Consider the following 20,668-nt stretch of genomic DNA (forward strand, 5'->3'; position numbering starts at 1 on the left):
GCCTTCTGAGACAGACCGCCTGGATTCAAGTCCTGATTGCACCACTCAGCAGGTCTGTGATGTGGTCAAGTTATTTACTGCCACCTTCTTGTGCCCATTTTTAAATGTACAATATTGGTTGATGTAGGAATTAATTTTAATTTATATAAAGCAGATGTGTTTGGCCCATTAAAAGTGCTTAGCAGCGATGCTTTATGTTTAACGTTACTCTTTTCCCCTCAGTGGACTTAACTCATAGCTCCTAGTTACCTCAGCACCTGCAACTCCCAGGTGGACCTATGTACGTGCGGGTCGATCCCCAGCTCCTTTCCACCCGCGACAGAGGGCAGGCTCTTTGGTGGGTGTGAAGGTGTGGGGGGAAGACATGTGACTTCTGTTTCCCAAAGCCTGTACCAGGCTTAGTGTACGTCTGCTGCGTGAGCAGGAGAAGTGGTCTGAAACTCACTTCTTGACTGGCTGGGCACACTACCATAAAAATCCCAAATGCAGCGTCTTAGCTGCTTAATTTCCAGAGGAGACTTTGCTGGACACACTGATTTGAGCGGGCCAGTCCCAGCGCCCAGGACAGAGGCGCAGAGGAGCCAGCAGGACAGACACGGACACACAGCGTCGCAGGTGGGGCAGCGAGGTTTCTAGGGAGCAGAGAAGCACTGCTTGCCAGCCTAGCGTCCTGGAAACCAGGAAGCTCTACGGGACACAGAAGAAGGTGACGCAGCGTGAAGAGAGCTCAGGCAAGCCCTGCCGTGCTGAGCTGGTGGGCTGGATACAACAGTCCCTGGGAGGAGACGAGGAGGGCCTCGCGCCCCAGGCGTCCAGAGCCGGGAGCTGGGCTGAGCAGACGCGCTGACGGGCCCCTGGCGGCCACAGCTGCTGCGCTACTGGGCCTGCGCGTCCTGTCAAATGAGACGCCGAGCTAGGTAAGGGGCAGTTTTACTTACCATTTCCAATATTCAAATTGCATTACACAATTTTAAAACAGTTCTATAAAGTAACATTTTACTGCAATTTCCTAATGGAGGAATATCCCTTCCCAACCTTTCCCCACAAACTTTCAGCTCCCAGAGCAGGTTTCCTGTCAGAAGGCAGCTGTTGCTTCATCCTGCCCTGAGGAAGGAGTTTCAAGCACCACACCATTATTTTCTGAAATTTTCTTCCTCCTACAGCCGATAATCCTCAGGTCTGAAAGACAAAAATAAGTGTTTATTTTTTTTAACAACTCATTATTTCACTTTCTCCTGCCTGATGCAGGAAGATGATATTTCCAATTTAAAATGAAAGTAACTGTTCACCAAGAAATATCTCCAAATATTATGTCTAAATTTTTGGTGAAAAACATTAAGGGCAAATTACTGCAAAGTAGAATAGTTATGTGGCAATTTCCAAGTTCTTTTGAGAGTATAAATATAGGCCCCCATGTGCCAATACATGAATGTATGTACTAATAAGCCTGAATTCAATTTCCCCAAAGCCCTTTTAATAGAAAGGATTATATACAAAGATATGGATTTAACTAATAGCAAATTCTGAATGAGCAAATAATTTCCCTATTTATATTATCATACACTAAATTTAATTTTCAATATAATAGCATACAAAACAACTGTATAAACACCAGTCCTTTGGTACATTAATTATACATAGATGTATTACATATACATATGGTCTTTTATTATATACATACATACATAAGGTCTTTTCTTCATTTATATATTTATAGGATTAATCTTACCTGACAGTTCCTTCTAGTAGTAAATTAAAACAAAGAATATTTTCAGAGAAATGTTAAATTTCAAAAGTGGAGAAAACGAGGGAAAGGAACTTATAAAGTGTAAGAAGCGTTGGCGGCTCATTATCTTTTACAGAGTAGCGTATTTGTAGGTACTGGACTCCTATGGAATTTTCACAAGGAATTTAGTAATAAGTAATCTAAACAAAATAGATATTTCTGAAACAGCTGTAAAATATACAATAGTTAGAATTCCTTTAAAAGGTGCACTCTGTTTGCCCTGAAAAAACGTATCTCACCCTTTCTACAGTTATAGCGTATTAAAAAAAAAAAGAGAGACCAGATGGCCCAGACAGGAAGGGCAGCTTCCGTATCTAAGTGTATGTGCGCCATTACACTCAAAATTATCCAAGTGTGCTTCACCATCCTCAGTCTGTAACAAGAAGAGAAACTGCAGCATTCTGTTGCTGTTTTTGAAATCTCTTCAAATGTAAACACTGAATCCAAAGTCTGGGAGTGACAGCTGGATGAACAACAGCTGGAGGGCTCCAAAGCGTGCCCTTCTAGTCTTGGGTGCGTGACTCAGTACGGTCCAAGCTTCCAGTCAAGAGACACCAGTGCCTTTTAAGAAACAATTTCTTCTCCCATCCAGCTGGTTCACATAATTAAAAAAGGGAGGTGGTGATGCCATTGGAAGGAAATCTACAATTCTAACAAGGAGTCCTGACAAGTTTCTGCAATTCCACTCAAAATTAAATGTGCTTCATCAGAGTCTGGTTGTTTCCACACCAAAAGTCAGTTTATTCACAATGAAATGACGAGAGGACCTTTTAGTGGAACTCAGGAGTAAACCAGGAAGCGTGTGTGCAGGCTGTGGTCTGTCTGGTGAAAATGCTGATTGTAACCTGAAGGCAAAGGGGCTAACAGAGTTCGATTCTGTTCACGACCCCGTGGAGACAGTGCGGAGGACGGAGGTGAGGCCCGTCGGGACTGTGGCAGGGTGAGGGAGAGGAAGGGGGGTGAGGACTTAAAAGAGAAGGCCAACTCGTCCAAGGAAGGGAGAGAGCGGAGGGACACCGCAGAGGAAGGAGCTGCTGCAAGAGGACACTTCAACGGTCACTATTAATCTTCAGTTTGAAGAACTCGGGAAATGGCAATGCTATCTGTTTTTTCAGGAGGAGGAATACAGGCAGAAGAACAAAGTTTGAAGGGAAGGAGCTTGGTTTTGTACATGCTATCTGGACATGGCAGGCAGCCAGGAAGCAGGATGTGGAGTTTAGGGGAAACGGGGCAAAGGGAAAGACATCTGAGAGTCTTTAACAGTCTACGGCCATAGCGCCTGAAGGCCCGATCTCTCGAGTCGCTACATGGACAGCTATCCCATCTCCCCAGTGGAAGCATTTTCACCAGTTCCCCACTCTGTCAGGTTCAAATGTCTCAGAAATCCACATATACATAACCAGCCCTCCGTAACGGCCCCAGGGAGCTGCTCTGAGTCACTTTTCCCCGCCCTGTCCAATCAGGCCCAACACTCCCTGCTGCTGCCCAGATGAGAACTTTCATACCACTGGACTTGGCCACTTGATATTTTCTGCATCTGAAATATCTCTCACGTTTCCCTGCCTGGTAGACTTGACTAGTCCTGCAAAACCCACCCACAAAATCCCGTGTTCTGGGAAACCCTCCACCACCTTCCCCTTCTGAGGCTGGGTTCTCTTCCCTGAGACTGCCAGGGAGCTCCAGTGCCTGCTTCTGCTCCACTGCGCTTGCCCTACGGAAATGAGTCAACACTGCTCTGAATGTACACAAGAGTTGGTGTCTATGTAGATGACAGTGCCGGGTGCTTACTAGACGCCGTGAAGGACATTAATCACCCCACAAGCACGGCCTCATGCTCCCTCCTAGCCACACTGTGAGAAACACACTGCTGTCAGCCCCACACGGCTGGCAAGGCGGACCCTCAGAGGAGCCGAGCGACTGGAGGACATGGGGCCGGTAGGGACGGGCAGGGCCCTACTGCAGACCTCGGACCCCCTGCTCGCAAGCCCCGTTCTATGCCTGTGTGCCCATCACGGCAGGCACAGCCCTGACATAATTCATCTTATGCGTCCAGCAATGAGGACAGCGGCCTGCACGGTGTGGGGGCTTAAGATGCTCATCACTGTAGTGAACGCCTGAAAACATCACTGCGTTCATAAACCAACCCTTTCCTCTTTTGGAATCTTTGGCAGATGGTTAATTTGCTTCAGAGGTGGCGGTGGTGTGCAGAACAGTATCATGGCCAAGGGACTAGATATTTTAGATGTTAGCAGAGCTAGAAAGATCAACTTATGTGGGAGGCAATTAAAAATATTACATGGCTTCAGGAGGTACCCCTGTGGGAAAAAGGAGGTATTTACATTAAGTATGGGTCTATTTTTCTCTCCACCCACACAAATGAAAGCTGGTACACATACAACATGCTTGGCCTGCTCACTCCCTTGCACTAAAAGAAGGCAATCCAAGATAATGTAAGAAAGGGAGGGGAGGGTTATGTACCTGAGTGCATTTCCAACTTCAGTGGGCATGTGAATCACTTGGGTTCTTGTAAAAATGCAGATTTTGATTCAGTTAAGTCTGTAAAAGGTCATGATTCTGCATTTCTAACAAACTCCCCTGTGATACAATTCTGGTTCATGAACCTCAGACCTCCCACAAAGCTATTCCTAAGACAGAGGAGGTGACTAAAGATGACAAAGAAGCACTTTCAGTAGAAATTTCTAAAGCTATGCTGTGCCTAATAGAAAATAACACAATTCCCTATTAGCAAGAATGATTCCAATTGATATATAGCATCCTTCTGGATCTTTACCCACCAGAGGACTCTCTTAATAGGCAGTTTTATACTTTTCTGACACAATAGCTAACTATGAAATATGATAACATCTACAGAGGCTGGATACTAAAATTCTTTTGACATCTATTATCAAAGAAAACTATTAGTTTAAAAGCTAATATATGTACAGCAACATTACCTTAATCAGAATTGAATTCTCAGATGTTGCTTACATACTTATTCTATTTTATGTTTTGATCTACATACTCTCCTTACTAGATTAATTTTTAAAAGCAAGAAATCTGGCAACTAGTATTTTCCTTTTCAGTCTATAGATACTTAAATGCTGTTTAAACTTTAATGTTTCTCATTCCAGGATTCTTGCCTGAAGAACCCCATGGACAGAGAAGCCTGGTGGATTTCAGTCCATGTAATTTCAGAGTCAGACAGGACTAAATGACTGAACAACAACAATTTGTAAATAATAACAGCTTTCATTTTACAATAGTTTAGAACCTCAGGAAAACTTTGGGAGACATTTCCAATACTGTTATAAAAAGCTTAAAAGTGAAAGTGAGGTCGCTCAGTCGTGTCCGACTCTTTGCGACCCCGTGGACTGTAGCCCACCAGGTTCTTCCCTCCATGGGATTTTTCAGGCAAGAGTACTGGAGTGGGTTGCCATTTCCTCCTCCAGGGGATCTTCCCGATCCAGGGATCGAACCTGGGCGCCCCGCATTGCGGGCAGACGTTTTATTACTGTCTGAGCCACCAGGGGAGCCTATAAAAAGCTAATACCTATTAATTTTTAATAGAAAATTATTGATAGAAATATAACTTATTTTAATGAAATTAGCATGATCTTTTCTTTATATATGTAATACAAAGTATCCAAAATTGGGTATACTAGAGTTGCAGCAAAGCAGACTGTTGAGAGAAAATTCTAGTTTAGCTAGAGGCACTAAGCAATATTTAAATAAGCAACAAAGACCAAGATATGAATTCACCACACAATGAATTAAAAGTCAGTTCCTCTTTAAGGGAGGTAAGAGTCCACTCCTTCAGTCTCCTTCAACCAAGATTCCTGAGCATCAGGTCCATGGTGGGCGCAGGACAGAGCAGAGAGTGAGACCCAGCCCTGCCCTTAGAGAGCGCATTTTTAACAGAGGAAGACACACACACTGACCTCTGGAAAGAAAGCTAAAAGCCTGAAGTTCTCATATGCGCACTTAGGGTTTACTTGGGAGATTAATGAATCCTCAAAGAATTTGCCTACATAAGACTTTCTTTAGTTCATTTTCTAAAGTGTGCTAAACTTTCATAGGTAGTCAATGCTTTACATCAACAACTCACTTCGAACTTAATACTTGCCCCCAGCAGAGTGACTTTAAAAGCAATGCAGCTTTGCAAAACAATATTACCACTGTTTTCGAATGAAGACACAAGGGCCTGTGGGAGCTGTACAAAGTATCCAATGGTGCTTGTGATTGCTTGGGCAGCTAAAATCGTACCACCCGCTCACATGGTTCCCAATTTTCTATAGCAAACCCTTTACCTTACATATCCTTATGCAAAACAGTACCTTCCATGCATCAAATTAAACAAGCACAACACTGTCAATCATTAAAATGAAGCAAATACATCTCAAAAATGACGACACTCAAGTTCAGAACACGAAAACGGTAAGAAACCAACACGTCTGTACTATCTTGAGACTGGGGACATTTCTATGAAAGAATCTTCTGAGTTCAGGAAAATCTGTTTGGAAATTTTAGCTTTCATTGTAAAATGGCAGAGAAAAATGCATTTGGTTTTTGAATAAAATGAAACACAAAGCTACAAAACACATGGTTTATATTGTAGTTCAAATAGAGACACAATAGTATTCATCCCATTATGATGAATTTATTTTCCAAGGTAAAAACAGCATTCAAATTTATGCTGTAAATTCATGAAACTGAGTATAACTTAAGTGTAATAAATTTCAAAAATATTTTACTCTCCTTTAGGCTTTATGTCTCTTCACTTGTAAATAATATTTCTCAGTAAAATGCTTACTCCAACAAAACAGTTAAAAGACTAGGATAAAATTTGGATAGTGGAATAATCTTAAGAGATATAAATGGTCAGGTTGACAAGAGTTTTAAGTCACTTTCCCTGGAAGAATGGAATTATTTAGAATAAACCATCTCAGGAAACCTGGTCACATCGCGTCGTCCTTGAACTGAAGATGTCAGCTGTACAGGTAACAGGCAGAGCAACGGTGCTGCCAGACTCATCCGCCCAGACCCTGCACCACCAGCCTGGCCAGAAAACTTCAGCAGGAATTCTTTTAAAAACTAAACTCACTTTTAGGTACAATGGAATACTGCTCAGCCGTAAAAATGAAACGCTGCCATCTGCAGCACATGGATGGACCTAGAGATGACTATACTAAGAAAGACAGACATCACATGATATCGCTTCTGTGTGGGGCCGAAACAATGATACAGACGAACTTGTTTGCAAAATGGAAAGAGACTCACAGACACAGAAAGCAAACTTAAGGTTACCAAAGGCGGGGGGGTAAACTAGGAGGTCAGGGCTAACACACACACTGCGCTGCGCGTGCTCATTCAGCCGTGTGCGGCTCTCTGCGCCTGCCAGGCGCCTCGTCCACGGGATTCTCCAGCAAGGCCACTGGAGTGGGTAGCCGTGCCTTCCTCCAGGGGATCTTCCCGACCCAGGGGCTGAACCCAGGACATTGCAGGCGGATTCTTTACCAGCTGAGCCCCAGGGAAGTGTATATATACACTGTTATGTATAAAACAGATCATCAACAAGGACCTACTGTACGGCACAGGGAACTCATCTCAATACCCTGTAATAACCTTCGTGGGTAAAGAATCTGAGAGAGAACAGACATGTACGCGCGTAACCGAATCACTGCGGCGCACCTGAGACTAACACAGCTCTGTAAACGAACGACGCTCCAATACAAAGAAAAATAAAAACTCACAGGACTGTTCGCCTTCTTTAAAAATCAAAATTTTTTTTCAATTAAAATGAACAGGAATTATTGTTGCACACAACTGTCACTTTTAAGTCATAGCTCTATTGGCTAGGGAATATAAATGATTTGGTTTTGGTTTCTTACACAGAGATTGCTTTTTATTTTAGCAACCAGTCCTAATGTGTTCCTATCCAAAAGAACAGTATAGTTTAGAAGGCTTGATCTGAGCAAAATTCAGGACTGGAAATGTTAAAGTCTATGGTTTAAGCCAATGCTGAGCTGGTTGAAATGATGGAAAAGTTGGAACGTAAACTTGCTCCCCAGTCCAGCCAATACTTCTGTCTGTGAAGAGTAGCAAAATTAAGTTAAATCTTGCAGGAAAATGCCACATGACTAGACTAGCATACAATTATGGAAAATCTTGAAGATGCCCAGATCCCAGTTCTTTACGGGTTTTGAAAAGGTAAAACTCCTCTCCACTGTCTTTAATTAAGTCTCTGATCTGAAGCACATTTCTATAAAGCCACAGGTGAAATTATCACTATTTTTAATGGGCAGATGTGGGGATGAACAGCTCTCACATGGAAGCGGGAGCAGAAAGCTCACGCCCCCGCCTCTTCCAGGGCTGCACACTGCCTGGACGGGGTGCTCACCGTGTCCCTCTGCCACGCTCTCATTCCTGGCTCTGCTTTCCTTTCTACAGCGCTGCATGGATGAACCGTTAAACTGCCCGAGTCTAACCCTGCTTTCAGCAGAGAAGACTGCAGGGCCCACCATGCCTCCCCAGATGCCACCCGCCACCCACCCGTGCCGCCCCGGTCACCCTCGCAGCCGCCTCCTGCCCAGGCTCACTTCTAACTGCACTCTGTGGGCAGCGTCAGACCAGGGGCCTAGGGTCTCATCCCACAGTCTGTCTGCAAGCATTTACGGATGCTGAGACTTTCCACACTTAGTTTCTCTGCAAAGGTGAGGGTTATGATTAAAATAAAGCATTACGATTTAACGGGTGAGGGGTTAAAAAGAACACATTCCTTTTTTGGTTTTGTTTCATCATTCTGTGGATACTGTGAAGCAATTCAAGTTGCAATTTTCCTTACACCTAGTTTTTTCCAAAGAAAAGCTCTCCTACAGAATTTTGAAAAACTGAAAATTAAAAAAGTTTCAAATGAAACAAGTTTTATTTTTACCCTACATAATGAGAAATTTCCATTACAGTGACAGCATTATAATTTCCATGATTGTTGTGGTTTTGTAACGTGTTGGCAAAACCTCAATGATCCTGGAAATAATTATTGACAATTAAAATAAGCTGACCATATGAAAGCTACAATCTCAGGCAACTGAATTCTGAGAAGAGACAGTGCTATTTTTTTCTCTGAGAAACAAATTCTAAGTGCACATCCTACAATCACCATGTTCATATGGCAAAGGCGTATTTCCTTTGTACCATCAGGAAATGCAAACTAAAACTTTATGACATAGTCTGACGTAACACTCTCTGACACGGTTTATCTCCATGAGATGTGAGAATACAGTGCACCGAGGGTGCACACTAATTTAAGAAGTGAGGTGTTCAGACAACACTCCTCATGTGAGAAAACGGCGTTTAGTCATACAACATGTTTATAGTTTCCTCAGAAATATCCATTTCTTTCCATCTTGGATACCACTGTTTTAAAAATAAACAAACAACCAGCCTAAGAAAATCTAGAGTATGCTGAAGTTAGCCCTGAGGGAATGTAACTTTTGAAGTGATTTAAAATGGTTAGCTATTCAATTAAGATAAATACAATTTTGTTAGTCACCTACTCGTGACTTGGTTTCAAGGTCATTCAAAGCTTACTCTGACAACTGTTAGTGCTGCTCAAAAGATTTTCATCTCTAACAGAAAAGCTCACAGAAGAGCTTACACTGAACCAAAAGCTAATAATAGTTGCAATTACAAAATGTACACTTTTATACTATAAATGTGTCAGGCTTTATTGCTAGGGAAACAGAAGCCAGAGCAAGCTATTTTCATGTCTATTTATTAATGGTGCAATCTAGGGACATTCGTTTCAGTCAAGTCTCTGCAGGTTACCCGTCATATCTATCTTGAATAATTTCCAATTACTACATTCCAAAGGAAGATTATATTCTTGCCTTAGCTATTTGGGGTGGAACAAAAGCATATTTTAACTAGGTTCCTTCTCTAAAAGGAGAAAAAATTTTTTTCTTATAAAAGCCAATCTAGGGAGAATCACAGTTTTCAGGATTGCATGGTGTGTCAAATATTTTAATTGTGATCCTAATGTATATCCTATTTTATACTTGAACTTTATTAAGCAGTAAACAACCCAAACAGCAGAGTCCATTAAAGTAGTCACGAGCCACACGAGGGGCTTCCCTGGTGGCTCGGTGGTAAAGAACCCACCTGCAGCGCAGGAGACATGGGTTCAGTCCCTGGGTGGGGAAGGTCCCCTGGAGAAGGAGGTGGCAATCCCCTCCAGTGTTCTCACCTGGGAAATCCCATGGACAGAGGAGCCTGGTGGGCTACAGTCCACGGGGTTGCAAAGAGACACGACTTAGCGACTGAACAACAAGCTGCATGAGGCTACATAAGTCAAATTATATTCATAAATTTGAAAATTCAATTCTCAGATACACTAGCCACAGTGTAAGTGTTCAAGACTCACAGGAAGCCAGCAGCTCCTGTATTAGCTCAGCTACGCATCAACGTGAAAAGTCTACCACACAGCCCTGACCTAAAAGAGCATCTGTTTCTTAGGCAGTAAGTTTTTGGTTGATACAAAAATGTATATATATATTTTTCCTGGTCATATGCATTCCGTGACTTAAAAAAAAAAAATTAGGCTTGATGTCAGCTATGATACTCAGAAGAATAAAATGTGGAACAATTTAATAACTAGTATACCTGTAATTTCAGTAGTGTATACTCATATAAGTTAACAGATCCTGTGTGGCTAGTGGTGAGGAAAGATCCCTTTATTAAGGCATCCAGGAAGCCTGGTGTCTCATGTGTGTTCCTGCTGCAGAGAAACCGGAAATGGAAAGAAGGGGCAGGGAAATCCATCACAGAATAATAACTTAGAAGCGGATCAGGCGGCTCCAAGTTTCACTAAGTCTCCTTAGAAATAATTCCAGAAAAGCCCCTTCTACGTCCCTTAATGCAATAAAGGCACTCAGTCACCTTCTAGCTGGTTTTAAATGAGCCAGAAACATTTAGCAATAAAACAAGCAGTTTGATCAGTACTCTTTGACTAAAATGACATAAATATAATTTGTTGTGAATGGTTATTACACTATTATACTGGTTTAACTGACATAGAACATATTTTAGAATATTCACGATATGCATAGCCACATGCATAATATGTGTTTGGTCACATAACTAAAGAGCACCTTTGGTATTTCCAGTCTTTAAAAAAGACTTGTTTCCCATCTTGGTTAAGAACTATGACAAGGTTTCTATAAGAAAATCAGGTACAAGATATTCAGATTTACAGGATAAAACTGGTATCATATCTTTCAGCCACTGAAGATCATGCTTGTGGGGAATAAAAAAATCTTGTAATCAGGAAAACGTGCAGTGACAGCGTATTTCACACAAAATCATGATTCTCCGAGTGCGTAACACGCACACACACACAGTGCAGAAACTAACAGAGAGAGACAGGAAGTGAGCACAGCGGCGTGTTAAGCATGGTGATATTATTTACTTATGTTTGTATCTTATTTTTATTTTCTGCAATGAACACTTAGTAAAACCCCCAGATTAAAACAATTTTTTCAACTGAGTGCCTGAGTCTGCTTTTTCCAGAGTTATTACGTCTGAAGTAAATGTTGTCTATGTTACATGCAGTCTATTGTATTGTGAATTTTTAGTAAAGAAAAGGTTTCAGAGTGGTAAATTTAAGCTAATAATGATTTCTAAAAGTTGAGGACTAATTTAAATCGTGGCAAATTCCACATCTTCTTTAAAAAACTTTTAAAAATGTTAACATCTTCCTAGAAAAATGTTCTGTTTATGTGGGCTGAGTTTTAAGGATAAATGTAACTTCTATGTCGTTTAACCAGGAAAAGGTAGATTGGATATGTCTTCAGTAAATGACCATGCAAATCTCTAAGAATAATTTTAAATGATTTTTTCTAAAATGTAAACTTTATGAAAGTATCAATAGCTTTGTATCTTCTAAAGATTATATCTAACCTCATTTATAAAAGTTGATTAAAAAAGACACTATTTCTTCATTTATTGATTCAGTGAGCATTTGCTGAGTGCCCACCTGGTGAGTCAGTCACTGCTCAGTGGTAACCAGACCACACACAGGTGCCTCACCGAGTCTGGTCAGGGATGACAGTAAACAGATCAGCATGCCCGTGTTTAACTGCATGAGATTAAATGCAGTAACACAGTTTATTCTTTTATAACAAGACCCTATGGAGGTAGCCTAACCCAGCTCAAGGGCTACAGGAAAGAAGTTACATCTGAAACATTTCATCTTCTGCATCCCTTTGGCATCTACCAAACTTACAGCACACGGTATAAACTCAACAAAAGTTTGTAAAACTGAGTGAAATAATTGCTTTAATGGTAATTTCTCCAATGTGTGTCCTACTGCTTACTACAGTTTCTTGCACAGAAGAGAGCGCCAATAATATTTGTTGAAAACGACAATGAAATAGCTTGGTTTTGTGAAAAGAACACAGGATTGGGAATTAGTTTCAAATTCAGGCTGTACTACAAATCAGCCAAACCTCTGACTCAGTCTTAGAAACAGGAATAACACATTTCTCTTATTGCCAAGAGAATTACATACAACGTATGTAAACCATCTAGCAGAGTGCTGGGCTATTTCAAAGTATTAATATAACTGATCATTAATAATACTATTTTGCTCATTATTTGCAGACTTAATAAAGGTGAACCTTGAAATAAGTCAGCAAAGTTAAAAACATTTAAAACAGAATACCCTAAAGACTTGTGTATGCAAAGAGTGAAGTTATATACACACACAAAGATTAGAGTGGATCAAGGATTAGACTCCTGGACACACTATTAATTCTGGGAAAACATGTTTTCACAAAGGGCCAATCTAGAGACACAGATGTTCAGAGTACACTGGGTAAGTTACTGGGGGAAAAGGAGCTGCCTTTTGTAGATCAGCAAAGAGGATATGCGGTTCTCTCTGCTGCTGCTGCTGAGTCACTTCAGTCGTGCCCAACTCTGTGCGACCCCATAGACGGCAGCCCACCAGGCTTCCCTGTCCCTGGGATTCTCCAGGCAAGAACACTGGAGTGGGTTGCCATTTCCTACTCCAATGCGTGAAAGTGAAGGTGAAGTCGCTCAATCGTGTCCGACTCTTAGCGACCCCATGGGCTGCAGGCCACCAGGCTGCTCCGTCCATGAGATTGTCCAGGCAAGAGCACTGGAGTGGGGTGCCATGCCTTCTCCAGTGGTTCTCTGTAGACCTACGCAAACTGTGCCAACCTTTCTCAGCCCCTATCACGTGAGGTGCGGTTCGAGGTGCTGCAGACGCAGTGATGAGCAAGCTGTGGCCGTTGCTCCTGAGGAGGCGAACGGGATGACAGAGCTGCCTGGCAGGTGCCACGGCTGAAGGCGGCTGGGCACGCAGCCTGCTCCTGAAGGTTAGGTGGGGCTTCTTCAAGGAGACAGACCTCTGAGCTGACGCCTAAAGAGTGGGAGAGAGTCGCCCGAGGAGGAGGTGAGGGGCACGCTGTTTTAGGCAGAGGTGAAGCAGAAAGTCATGGAGGAGCTAAACTGCATGCAAGGGGAGCCAGTTTTGCACAGTCTGCTACTGCGAGCCCAGCACAGTGAAGGGGGAAGGACTTAAGCTGAGGAGGGGACAAAGAGCCCGGTGGGCCAGGCAAAACCACCTAAAATCAGCGAGGCGGGAGTCGTGTCAGACCTAAGCAGGCTTCTGCTCACAGGTGGAAGACGCTGTACAGAGAACAAAAAGTGTCTATTTTATTCTTCTGCTTGGATAGACTATAAACGTATCCAGAATGGATGACTTTCATTAGATCATATTCTTGGCATAGTGTAGCAATCCCGAAAATGGAGAATTACTTGGTTTTAGGTAAAGACAATTCATATATCATTCCAAGAGACTATAATCAATCCAAGTTATGTCATCCCAAACAAAATATCTGATAATTTATAGGCCCCTATGAACATCCTTGCACTTACCTAGCAAAGTCTTAAGACTTTGAGTCTTTTGGTTCTACCATCCACAGCTAGAGTTTATTTGTAGGGAAGAGCATCCAAGGGAGTGAAAAAAGTTCACACTTCCCACCTTCAAGGACCTTATCATTTGGATAAGCAAACAGGAAACACTAAACTCAGGTTAAAAAGACAATAAAAACAAAGATGGGAAGGAAAAGAAAGACTTACGGAGACCAAACTCTTGGAAAAGCCTCTATTTCTTCTTGTGTGTACTCATCTAGACGTCTGGGCACTTTTCGTGGTTGAGGAAGCTCTTCTGTTAAATTCTTAAGAATATCTTCTGGTATATCCTAGATGAAACAAAAATTTAGGCTTGATTTTCTTAAAATCTATTCTTAGTAATTAATTAGTAATTCTTGTGTATAAGTGTGTTAGTCACTTAGTTACGTCTGACTCTGCGATCCCACGGATTGGACCCGGCCAGGCTCCTCTGTCCACAGACTTCTCCAGCCAAGAATACTGGAGTGGGTAGCCATTCTCGTCTCAAGGGGATCTTCCTGACCCCTGAGTGCCCTGCACTGCAGGCAGATGCTTTACCCTCTGAGCCACCAGGGAAGCCCTTAGTAATTCTTAGTAAGTATTAAGAAATAATAAGCAGAAGAATGTCTACAATAACACATTTTATATTTTAATCTTGACAAACATTTCTAATGATGAACTAGACATCTTCAATTTTGACAAGTATCTGGTCACTAAATTCTACTTTTTCTGAATATTGTGTAATTTTTTCCTCCTCCTTTCAAAAAAAGGCACTGCCTTGGATCATTCTCATAATGTTTCATCTGATGACTGTTTGTACAAGGTCTATTGCTTCCAGTGCCACAACCTTTTTCAATTTATGCTCCATGTTTTTGCCAAAAAAAACTTTCAAAAATGAAAATCTGCTGTATCCTCAAGTCATCTAGCCAGCAAGCGTTTACTGAACTCCTTCTATGAAAATTGTGTTAGGGGCTGATATAGAAAGAAAAATCAAAAGATCATGGCTTCTAAAGGCTTCCAATTTTTACAAAGTTACTCCTTGGCTAAGATCTCTCTGGACGCAGCTCTAGCTCCCGAGCCACACTAGTGGACTCACTCCCAGCCCCCCTCCAACTTCCCTTCTCCACAAGGGCCAGCGGGTCCTGAGCAAGCACCCTCCCACCACTCGCGCACTGGTCTGCACTGAGATCCTGGTGCCTTCACTAATGGAACCGTCCAGAACTGCTTCCCGCTGGGTAAACGGCCAAATGTTCAGAAAAATAAAAGGAAAGGTAAAATGTGAAAAGGTCTGAACCTAAGTAATGAAAAGCAGGCTAAAGAGTAAAGCATATATTTGAGAGGCATCTTGAGAGAATTGGACTAAATAAAGGTAATGATAAAATGAAGAGCATGGAATAAATAAATTGGACTAAACGAGGGGAATGATAAAATGAAGAGCATGGATAACCGAAAGAATTGACATTTACATTGTGCTCCTGGAAGAGAAGTAAGGGAAAGGAATTATATTGTGGATCTGAATGATGGGTTAATTCTGGAGTCTACTGAAGGAACAGTAATATATCAATATAGAAGTGTCCTATGGGCGTTTCCACAGGGACTGCAGACATAATACCCTCTTTTCATTTATAGTGTGTTCTTAACCGTTCTCAAAAAAATAGGATGACTATGTGTTTGTCTGCAGAGAGGAATAGTATACTTGGGAATCACATGTCTAGGCAAGCACATGGCATCGAACAGTCACCGTTTGTCTTCGGAACCAAAATACAATTAAAAACAGTGTCAAGGACTCACAGAGCTCTTACGCTGTGAGCTGATCCTAAAACTAAATGTGGCAAAAGTATAGTTTTCTTTTTTAAACTTGAAAATGACTTTAAAATTATAGTTTGGATAGGCTGGGTCACTATCAACACACATAAAGCCACAATAAACACTACTCACAGTTTTCTTCACTGAAAAGCATCCGAATAACATTTAACTTTCCTTCCCCAGCATACTCAAATACACAAGTGTAAGCACACAGAATCAGAATGAGCAGAGGATGCCTGGACACATTAAATATTGTTAATTATTCCTTAATCTTTACTTACTAAAGAAGTCTATCTGCCAGTTTGGTATTCATGAAAATGTATGAATATTTCACACTTCTTTGGAAAACTATTAAAAAAAAAAAACCCTTAGATCATATTTGCAAAGACAATTTTAACACTGCCAGCTGCTCATTAAGCATAGAGAATTTAGAACCTAGTGGGTTTCTGGTAAGTGTTTGCTGAATTGAAAAGAATTTTGACTGAAATGAGCTTTCCAAATTTCACCACTATAAAGGGATCCACTCAAAGAATGGACAAAACTCAGTGCACAGTTAGGGATGGAAGATGCTGAGCGACATGAAACCAGAAAGGCAGGAAGGGGCTCCTTCAGCGGGCACACGGGGGAGCCGTCGCATGCTAACTGAGGGTGGTGAGAAGAGTTTCTCTTTCTGTGATTATGCCTTCCGCAGAGGGGTGGTTAGCTGAAGAGGGAAATAAGGAAAAGAATAAAAGCAGAAAAGAGACGCACAGGGGAGGTGACGATTTACTTTTTTACAGGTTTTCCTCTTTATGCTTTTGTGTCTGTTTCCTGGCCACACCTCGCAGCCAGCAGGATCTCAGTTCCCTAACCAGGGATTGAATCCGGGCTCTGTGCTCTGGAGCTGAGCCCTCGAAGCAGAGGCCTAACCTCCAGGCCGCCAAGGGAGCCCCAGTTTATGCAATTTTTAAGAGAATTTCTAATCTACAGCAAAGTTGTGAAAATGAGTGAACTCATCTAACCCTTACCTAAATTCACTAATTGTTAAAATACAACATGATTGCTTTCTGTCTATTCATAAACACACATACCCCAAACACTCTTTTTAACTGTACCACTTGAGAGTGGTCTGCCAATATTTCATCCCTAAATATTTCAGCATATATATCTTCTAAACATAAGAATTGTTTCTGACATAACCACATTACAAATTCATATTCAGGAAAAATATCATTGATGAAACATCTTTTAACCTAATATAGTGTGTGTACACACACACACACACACACACACACACACACAGAGTATATATTCAAATTTCCCAAAGTGGTCTAATAAAAGTCTTATGTAGCTTTCTTTTTCTAATCCAAGGTCAAGTATCACATGCTACAACTAATATGTTATTATGTTAATATACATAATTCATTCTTTAGTATAGTTTCCTTTGATTGGAAGAGTTTCCTTGGTTTATCTGTCTCTTAGGAAATTAATTTTTGAAGAGGCCAGGCCAACTGGGTTGCAGAATATCCTTTTTCCCTTGGATTTGCAGAACTGTTTCCTCATTATTAGATTCAGGTTGAACGTTTCTGGCAGGACACTATTGGGTCTTCAGTGCTTCATTCGAAGCAGGAGGCGTACAGCATCAGTTTATCCCATACTGATGATAGATGTAACGTCTTGGTTATGGGCGGTGGGCCAGACGGCTTTAACGTAGAAGACTTTCTTCCCTTCCTAAGTTAGGTGCTCTGTGGCAGGTTTTGAAACTCTGTGAATATCCTGTTCTACAATGTTTAACTCAATGGATATACGATACACTAATGATGGTGGCTCTTCTAATTCAGTATTATTTCCTACATGTTTTAGATGATATTCTTCTCTAAAGAAGAGCTCTTCCTTCTCAAAAAAGGAGAAGGGAAATTATAATAAGTTAAAAATAATTTTTGGACTATCACTGTGGGCTCCTAGATTTCTGTTTTCTGCTCTAAGTAGCCCATCATACGCCCGCTCATCTCACGGCTCACGCAGTCCCGTGTGTGCCTGCGGGCGCCGCTTCAGGTTGCCCCCTGTGTGCAGACACCTCTCCATCGGCCTCTGAGCTCTGTCTCACTTTCTTTGACTTCTTAGTTTGCTATCAGAAACAACGCAGAAATAATAATCTTGTGCATGTGTGTGCTCCAAAATAAACTTCTATTTTTGTTCCAGACCTAGAATCAACCACTTCTCTAAGAATCGCATTCCTTTTAATATGGAATAGCACTTAGAAAACAGTCTGGAAACCAGTTCTGCTGACTTCTATTAGTACTGTCATTTTATTTTTTTAATATATAAAATCTTAACATGATAAAAAAAATCTAAAAAGTTATAATAATCTAAAAGGCTTTTCTCCAAAAAGCTCATTCTCTTTCCTACCAATCCCTTCCATGTGTTTGTGCTCTTGATCTAGTGAGTAACCAACTTCATTTTCTTGTTTATTCTTCCTGTTTCTTTATGCAAAAAGATAATTCATATATGTGTCTGTAAACATACATATGTATAAATACATATAAAAGGTAGTATCCTACCGATATTCTTTTCCATCTTGCTTTTTTTCACTTAATATATCTTGGAAAGCATTACTTATCCAGTCACAGTGATATTCGTCATTCCTTTTTTTATAATTGCACAGTACTCAACTGAATAGATATAGCATAATTTAGCCAATTTCCTATATATAAGCATTTATTTCCATTACTATTATGGATAGTATGGAAACAATAATCTTGTGTGTGTGCATCTTCAGGGTAACTTGCTGTCCATGCGACTGCTAGACCAAGCAAGAACCTCCTTATGCGTGTCTTTGTTAGCTGTCACCTGGTTCCCTGCATTCCTTGTGGGTTGCACCACTTTGCACTGCTACCCGCAGTGTCTGAGTGCCTGTTTCCTTGTGGCTGTGACAATAAAATGTGTTGTCAAGTTTTTGAAAATTTAGCAATCCATTTTTCGGGAAATGGGCTCATTTATTTTATAGGGGAAATGGGCTCATTTATTTTATAGACTGAAATAATTTAAGTAATTTATACCGAAACCTATAACTTGATAACTGGGAAAAATGACATTAGTATTTTCTTTGTCCGTTTTAGAAATCATGGTTTCTAAAAACATGTGGAAGTACAATCAGAAACAGTTTAAAAATTCTTTTAATTTCATGCCCAAGGTCATTCATCCTTATATGATGATACTACTGCCATGCTTGTTACCTCAGAGGTAAAGTGAACAGGGGGAAACTATCCTACTCATTCATACAAAGCAAAGCTAATAAATTAGCCACTTCAGTAAAAGTCTGAATAATTTACTTATGCATTATTTAAGCTAACAATAGAACATGCAAGTACCTTGAACAGTTGATAGAACTTGATATTTTGGAATAAATTCTATATTATTCTTTTACTAGGAACTATAAGGACAATTATAACCCGTACTATTGATACCAACTAGGACTTACTGTTCCAGGGCCTGGTCTAAATACCTAAAAAATGTTATTTCACCTAATTCTTACAGCAATCTTATGATGAAGGTACAATTACTACACCCATTTACCGGATGAGAAAACAGAGGTAATAATGGCCACGAAGTCAGTAAATGGTAGGACATGTATTCAAACCCAGGCAGTCTGATTCCAGAACCTGGACTCAACTATTTTATATAGAACTTCTAGTGTTTATATTATACTAGAGAGAAGAGCTAAGTACTCATACCAGTATAATAGTTATGAATAAAACTGTCTTTTTATTTTCAAGTACTTTTAAGCTGAACAAGTTCTGAGTAGGAATAAGTATTTTGAAGTTATAGCATGGGAAATAATTGGCAATCAAAGTCAAGCTATTAATCTATGATTCACAGAAGCTATACAGGTCACAAAAAAGTAAAGTGAATTCATACTTTTTTGTAGTTCATGAAATTACCTATGAGTATCCTCAATTAAACAGGGACTCTAATTATAGTTCATTGTTCCAAAGAAAGTAGCTATTAAAATGAAAATATGGAACTTACAGACTTTTGATTTTTAGTTCAATGATGGTTCACTTTATAATCTAAAATAGAAGCAATTGTTTTTGTAGTGTATTCACTATAAAATGCAAAAAAATATTTTAAAAGTCGACATAAAATTACTGAAAACAAATACAACAATTATTTTAAAATGAGAAAATACTGAGTTAAAAATTTAAAAAGGGTCTTTGGTTACTTACTTCATCTGGGAAAAGATGCAATCTCTGCATCAGAGTTCTTCTGTGAAGGTTTTTTGGCAGCATGCCATAAATAGCTAGTTTTACAATCTGAAAAACAGATACACGGAGCACTCAGTAAGAAACATGTGATGGGAATATAAACACAGTAAAAGACAGTGATGAAAAGCAGTGGGCTAAGACTCAATATGAATATGAAAGGAACAAAACTGAGACCTAAGCAGATATGTGGCAGCAATAAAAAAGACCTTTTATTATTTTGTACATTACCATCTTCTTTTAAATCTGTTTATCTGTATTTAGACAAAGAAAAAAAAAGGAAGACATTAGGAAAACCTGTGTATGTGTTGATTTTAGATGGAATAAGAAGAAATTCTCTAAGCTTATACAAGAACTTGTGGCTCAAATAATCTATTACATACAGGTTATAGCACATCCTAGGGAGGTTTAATCCCATTTCCCCAGGTGGGTGATCAGGAGACTGCCAATGAATGAACTAAGCCCTGACCATACCGTCATGAGGCTGACTCTGTAAGTCACAAACCTAGAACAACGGTAACAGTGAGCATTCACTGAAAACTTAGCACGTGTGCAGGAGTCACTGCATTAGACTTGTTATCTTGTTCATGTTACTAAGTTCCATTTCACAGACGAGGAAACAAATTCAGTGAGGTTACAGAGCCCACCTTAATTTCCTGTATCTAGTAAATGGTACTGGAATTCAAACCAGGTAGGCCCACTCCCAGGACAGACACATAACACATGCAAACACACTTAACAACTCGTTCCTCTCTGCCACTTATCAAGAAGACCAAGCCCCGTCACCCCGTCACACCCGTTCCCAAGGGGGCAGACCAAGCTTTCTGTGATTTGCTCTTCTCCCTGAGAAGGTCGCGCTCACGGT

General features: G+C 40.6%; 1 protein-coding gene across 2 annotated transcripts in view; it reads right to left on the bottom strand.

Annotated features, from left to right (window-relative positions):
* Positions 1–968: 968 nt before the first annotated feature.
* MRPL13 (mitochondrial ribosomal protein L13) overlaps positions 969–20,668 on the bottom strand; it is a 37,940-nt gene continuing 18,240 nt past the window's right edge. For both annotated transcript variants that reach the window (XM_020872103.2, XM_020872101.2), the window contains exons 5-7: positions 19,768–19,854; positions 13,946–14,067; positions 969–1,179 (exon numbers count right to left, since the gene is read on the bottom strand). In XM_020872103.2, the coding sequence (XP_020727762.1) occupies positions 1,158–1,179; positions 13,946–14,067; positions 19,768–19,854 (231 nt within the window). In that variant the 3' untranslated portion in view covers positions 969–1,157. The remainder of the gene's footprint in view (positions 1,180–13,945; positions 14,068–19,767; positions 19,855–20,668) is intronic.

The sequence above is a fragment of the Odocoileus virginianus genome, chromosome 15 (genome assembly GCF_023699985.2).
Source record: "Odocoileus virginianus isolate 20LAN1187 ecotype Illinois chromosome 15, Ovbor_1.2, whole genome shotgun sequence".
Lineage (NCBI taxonomy): Eukaryota > Metazoa > Chordata > Mammalia > Artiodactyla > Cervidae > Odocoileus > Odocoileus virginianus.